We start from the raw sequence: 6,497 nt of genomic DNA, 5'->3' as shown, positions 1-6,497 counted from the left end.
GATAAACTTTGGCACTTTGGGTCGAGATGATGGGACATAAAATAAATGATGGGAGATGAACAGTGGAGGTCTGCTCTCAAGCGCATTCGTTCCTCTTCAATCTGTGCTCGACATTGTATCATTCAATGTAAGGTGGTCCATAGAGTGCACTGGTCTAAGAGTAGGCCTGCCCAAATCTTCCTTGGCACCAATCCTAACTGTAAAATGCAATTTAGGCCCAGCTTATCTCACTCACATGTTTCTGACCTGCCCTATGTTATCTACATATTGGGACACTATTTCTGATTCTGTTTCTGTTGTTTGCAATGCTAGAGTTCAGCGGTCTCCATTGACTGCTCTTTTTGGGATTCTTCCAGCCAATCACTTCCTGTCACCCTGTTTTGTTGACCTTGTTGCCTTTCTTACATTGTTGGCCAGACGGTCCATCGTGATGCACTAGATAGACCCTCACCCACTCACTCACAGTCTGTGCTCAAAGAATGAGGTCAGCTGACACCTGAATATACTGAATGACCAGGTTATTCCATCAATGGATTTTTTCTTCCCTGATGACACGGGCATATTCCAAGATGACAATGCCAGGATTCATCAAATTGTGACAGAGTGGATCAGGAGCATGAGACATCATTTTCACACATGGATTGTCCACCACAGAGTCCAGACCTTAACCCCATTGAGAATCTTTGGGATGTGCTGGAGAAGCTTTGTGCAGCATCAGACTCGACCATCATCAATGCAACATCTTGGTGAAAAATCACGGGGTGGAAATAAATCTTGTGACATTGCAGAAGCGAAATCAAAACAATGCCACAGCGAATGTGTGACGTAATCAAAGCCAAAGGCGGAACAACCAAATATTAGAGCATGTGAGCTTTTATTTTTGGCCAGGCAGTGTATATTCGTGGATATCAAGTGGTTGCTCTAACTATACTAAATGGTTAGTAGTATTAGTCCTGGATATTACACCTTTCTGTCAAGATCCCAGTCTGCCCTGTGTTTTCGTGCTGTCCTCCGCTCTTCCCTCTGTGTCTGAGCCTGGAGTTGGACGGAGATTCTGGTACCTCCCACTACACACCTGCAACCCATCAACAATCAAGCTGCACCTGTGGAGCACAAAGGGACAGAGGATCCTACACTCAGCGCCAGATCGTCTGTGTATCCCCCCGTGGTACTATTCTGCTTGGCTCAGTCTAGTTTTTGCATTTATGATTAATACTCTGCTGGTTATTTTTCATTTTTCGCCAGATCCCGCTACTACTCTGAATCTCCGCCTCTGACCCAGCTCACCTCAACTGATACGAACACCCCAGCCTCTGACCCTGCTATCTACGACCTGCTCGAAGACTTCAGCTCCGTCAACCTACGATTACATTTCCGTGTCTGTAAATAAACTTTGTTCGAACCTTTTACCCTGAGTTTGAATCTTTGGGCCCCCCAGTCTACAACACTTTCTATGTAATCAGTTTTTTATAATCTAAAATAAAATCTAAAAAAAAAAATCATACATAAAAAAATAAAAATAAATGATGAGAAAAGTGAAATGTATTTAGTTACAGAATATGAAATACCTGCATTAAAATGTATCTCATGGTCCAGTCAGAGTACTGTTGGTTTGTATTGAGTTGTGTTATATTATAGTGAAATAACATGGCATAGGATCCAACAGCTTTATGTTTGCTGCTCCATTTGTTCTGCATTTAATTATCACTAATTAGAATTCTGCTTTGTATTTTTCTCAGTAAAAGTTTTTACTGCACAAGCAAATACCACAGCATATTCCTTTAATTGTATTCTGAAAAACACCAAAAGTCACTGTACTTCCCGCCATTGCAAATAATAGACAACAAATTGTTAGGGAAAGTGGTGGAAAAGAGGAGGATCTGGGGAGGCTGAGGCGGCTGACGTAACATATAATATACAAGTTCGATAAATGATAATATTCAAACTTATTTATGCCACTGACACAAAAACCCATGAGCAAGTTTAAACCACAAAAACTATTCTAAATCTGCAATATCGTAAAAAAAAAACAACAAAAAAAAAACATGAGCTGCAATAAATGAACAGTAGGGTGCATCTGTAATGAGTTTTTTATGGCTTAAATCTTATCATTTAGCCAAAAAATAACCACAAATTTCCCAGCAGTGCAAAGAAAAAGTCCACACGATGAATATAGACCCCCAAAAATATTATTCCAGCTTCATATATCAAACGATACGTGATTATGGTGACAGGCCTAAAATATATGGAGTTAATGTGATTGACAGAGATTCAGGAGCAGGACCACGTTGAAAACATTCCCTTTGCTCGTCTCCAGCGAACCACAGCTCTAATTACCCAGAAGCCCTATTTATACAAGGCTAAAGATACATTTGATGCTTTAATGTGGAATAAAGCAATGCCCACGGAGACAAGCAGGTGGCAGACCCTCCATCAGGAGCTACAAGTTACATAGTGCACCTTTAAACGCCAGCAAAGCGGTGGTTGATTAAGCCAAGCCGATAGAAATCAAATTTGACTTTCAGATGAATAACTTTTGATGGCTGACCGTGTCTCATAAGAGGAAATTGGAACTGCATCTTAGCTTCCATTCTCCATGCAAAATGTAATGACTTCTCAACCCTTTAAAACAAAATATAAAAATTCATTTTCGAGTCTGTTCTACGCCTGTGGTAGAGTTTTTGTAATTGTATAAAAAGCCACTCCTGTCAAAATACAGAGAGGGATGTGTCTTAGGCAAATGCACTGCGCTGGTTTGAATTGTAAATGAAACTGAAATGATTCGAAATGTTTGTAAAAAGATTCATAAAAACAAACTTTGAAGTCCAAGTAGCCCGACTTATATGTTTGGATACAAGCTCCTTCATTTTTTGACATCGAGATTATAAAAACGAGACACTTCTGTTGATGATGTTCCAAATTATTCATTGGGAAATGATCTCTTCAAATGAAAAACGGTGTTGATTCGTGAAGTACGTGGAGAGAGTGCAGGTGTTACAGACGTGCTGACGAAAAAACTTGATAACTACATTATCCTCCTCTCAGAAAGAACCAGCATCTCTAATGTGGCCCTGAAGTCAGAGGTGGGTAGTACAGTACTTACTTATGTACTTTCTATTCCAAACTGGTTACCAATCCTGCAGTTGTAAATATTTTGAGTCACTGTTCTTATTCACTTCACTAAAATATATACCATCCACCATCACCATCTCCAGTTTCTTAAAGGGTCCATTTTGTGGTATTTTCTGATCTCTGTTATGTTTCCTCATCACAAACAAATCTGGAGTTGTGTTTTGTTTCATTCACACGTTTAACACACAAATCATTCTTCTCTCAAACAGAAAACACTCTGTTCCACCTTGTGATGTCATGTGGTAATACAGGAAGTGCCCTGCTGTGTTTTTAAACTCCACACACCTTCACTAGAATCACTTGGACAATTTCAGCCCTGGAATTGTCAATCTTTACTGGATTAAAGGTAAAAGAAATGAGTTAACTTCAAAACTACCACTTCATGACATCACAATGTGAAACAGAGCATTTTGAGCTTGGGGATCAGACTGATATCAATCTATATAAATATACAGAGAGATATCAGTCTGGATTTACCAGGCAAGAAACATTGTAATGAAATATGTCACCAGTTTACACCACTGGACCTACAGGATAAAACAGTGAAGCTTTTGGTTGTGGCTGATCCTTTTGTGTCAGATGACATGAGTGTAGGCTAAAACGGGTCACTGCTCCTGTTGTCAGATTAACGTTGATTAGGATAGAAACCTCTCTTTGTTTCATCTGCTGGACGAAAGAACGACATGTGAACGACGCCTGAATGCCTAAAATGTTCCTAAAATCAAAAGCAGATCTTTTTGTGGTCTGTTCTTTGAAATAGTGAAAGAAAAAAAAATAAATCTGTCAATTGGACAAAAAGTTGATTACTGGTGGACACCAGAACTGAAGAACTGGACAAGCAGCAAACTTTTTCACTCCTATAACTTTTTGCTCAGTTGACAAATTTAAATTTTTCTTTTACTATGGATCATACCTGGACTGAGGGATTACACAGACATCTGTTCTTTGAAGTTAGCAGATTTTGTGCATTATTTAATGTTCAGTTCTTCCAGTTACACTAACCTCAAATTATCTGATGAATATAAATATGATGCTCTGTGCAGCCTGTTCCTCTTATGCTACTCTAACTTGAATCACTACTTTATACTTCTTGAGAAATATCATTTTGAAGTGAGTGTACCCTTAAGTACATCTTTTGGCTACTCTATCCAGTTCAGTGTTTTATTAAGAATTTATAAATCTAAGCCCACTTTAGCCAACTGAAACACATTAAAATGCACCAGAAATCAGGAAAAAAAATGTCTAGACTTTAAAATTTTCTGGTTGAGATGATGAGTGTTGTCTTCATTTTGACCTACATGGCACTGAAGTGGTGAGAGCCCCACTGACAAATTCTACTTAGGCCCCCTGAAGGTTAGAGCCGGCCCTGTGTGGAGGAAGTGCTCATCACAATACCACGTCAGTTTATCATTTTAGCCCAAAACTTTTCTAAATTGCACAATAATTATGATTAGATACATAAAAATAAATACCAACATCACTATTTTGTTAAAGCAGTGTTTAATACATCTGAAAAATATGTTCTTTGGGAGAAAAGGGTCCCTGCATTTTATATAGAAATTTCAGTGTTAATGACATAGAGGTAATCTGTTTTAGAACTAACCTCTACTTCCTATATTTTTGTACTTTTCTTTTCAACTTTTTCCCACAAACTACAATTTGACTGATGTAAAACTACGATAAACATTTACCACAGGTACGATCCCACCAAACCAATTCATAATTTGGAAAAACATGAAAACTGTTCATATGCACATTAAATGCTGCTTTATACCAGGGCTGTAAATATGTTTCTTATCAGCAACATGGTGAAATATGACACATGGAATCTATCAACAAAGTAATAGATGAAAACACAAAAGACCAAAAAGTACTGTGTTGGTTTCTCAAGTTTATTTTGATTGGTGATTATCAAAGACAATGCCCGTGAACATAAAAAAAGCCTTCATGATTTTTGGGAGGATCTGAACATTTTTTCTCTTAAATTTAAAACAGCAAAAGTAAAAAAGGTAAAAGACAAACATTGTGACAGACAGTGAAGAGGTTTTGAGGAACGTTTTTTGTAAGTGCAGTGCTTTGAAATTGGTGAGCCACGTGCATTTGGGAGTTAGCCATAATCGCATCATTGTTCTTTTTACCATTGGAGTGACTGGCATTTCAATTCAGTGTCACTTAACATTATTCAGTCTGGAGTGAAGTTGAAATAGAGGCAAACATAATATAAAAACACACTTTTTTTTATCAATAATAGGCACCATCGTGACATGGCCCCATTGACGTTTTAAAAGCTTTGTTCATCCGCGCTTTTCTTTCTGGAGTCTCTCACGCATCCAATGTACAGTTCACAATGCACAAGCCACATTCGCACCAAAATGAATTCATTAAGACCGTTTAAAAACACTTAAAAAAGCACAATATGGTATCTTTAAAATTAATTGCACATGTAGAGACGAGGAGGAGCGGGGGAGGAGTAGTGTACAGTGAATGGGAAGGGGGATCAAAAAGGGCCTCGGTGAGCATGGCAATAGAGAAATTACAGTACATTCAGTCAAATAAGAAAAAACAAAACAAAACAGCAGGAACGGAGCAAAAGGCAAAGGTTAAAATCACTTGAAAAGAATTTAAATAAAAATCTCAACACTTTTTTTCTTCCAGTTTTTTGTTCAGTCAACGCTCGCAGGTACAAGGCAGGGGTGTCCCCTTGCCCCATAACTCTTTGCGAGCTAGGTCAGTTGTCTTTGTATTTAAAATGTCTCTACGTCTCTAGGGTTTGTAGGCCATTGGTAGGTGAGGGGAGGTTGTAGTAGTAGTAGTTTAGGTGCATGTCTTCCAAGACCTAACGTAGGCATTTAACATAAAAACACAATGCATTTTCTGTCATTGGTCACCCCTGGATTTTTCGGCTTAGATAAAGTCTGTACAAAAAAGCTAAAAAGCTCCTTCAATTTAAATATTAATCCTTCACTTCCTTGGAATATTTTTTTGTTAATTATTTTGGGTATTGAGCAGTTTGTCCGCTTCAGGGTAAGTAGGGTATTTAACCGTCTCGATCTTCTCCTTAACCTTGTAGGAGGGGTAAAGACCGGTACGTCCTAGCTTGCGGTTGATGCCTTTCGAGTAGCCGTCCCAGTGGTTGCCGGCAACTCCGATGACGTCTCCGGGCTCCAGGGGGATGTCCTCATTGTTCCGGGCCTGGTGCGGGTACACGGCGATCTGGTTGTGGGCGTTCTGACCTCCGAAGTAGTAAATGTCATCCAGGGAGTAGAAGAAAGAGGAGGCGTCGGGGTGCAGCGTCTGCATGATTTCGTAGGCTACTCGACAAACCTGAAAGAGACACATGAAAGAAATGGCAAATAGCAGTTAGA

The 6,497-nt window shown here is 39.0% G+C and overlaps 1 protein-coding gene across 1 annotated transcript in view; it reads right to left on the bottom strand.

Moving 5' to 3' along the window:
- Positions 1 to 5,004: 5,004 nt before the first annotated feature.
- The window catches only part of fut8b (fucosyltransferase 8b (alpha (1,6) fucosyltransferase)), a 234,379-nt gene continuing 232,886 nt past the window's right edge, over positions 5,005 to 6,497 (bottom strand). Inside the window, exon 12 of the mRNA XM_033990801.2 lies at positions 5,005 to 6,456. Coding sequence (XP_033846692.1) covers positions 6,118 to 6,456 — 339 coding nt within the window. The 3' untranslated portion in view covers positions 5,005 to 6,117. The remainder of the gene's footprint in view (positions 6,457 to 6,497) is intronic.

Source organism: Periophthalmus magnuspinnatus, chromosome 24 (genome assembly GCF_009829125.3).
Source record: "Periophthalmus magnuspinnatus isolate fPerMag1 chromosome 24, fPerMag1.2.pri, whole genome shotgun sequence".
Taxonomy (NCBI): domain Eukaryota; kingdom Metazoa; phylum Chordata; class Actinopteri; order Gobiiformes; family Gobiidae; genus Periophthalmus; species Periophthalmus magnuspinnatus.
Note: the sequence above shows the minus strand (reverse complement) of the source record. Positions and strands in the feature narration are given on the sequence as shown.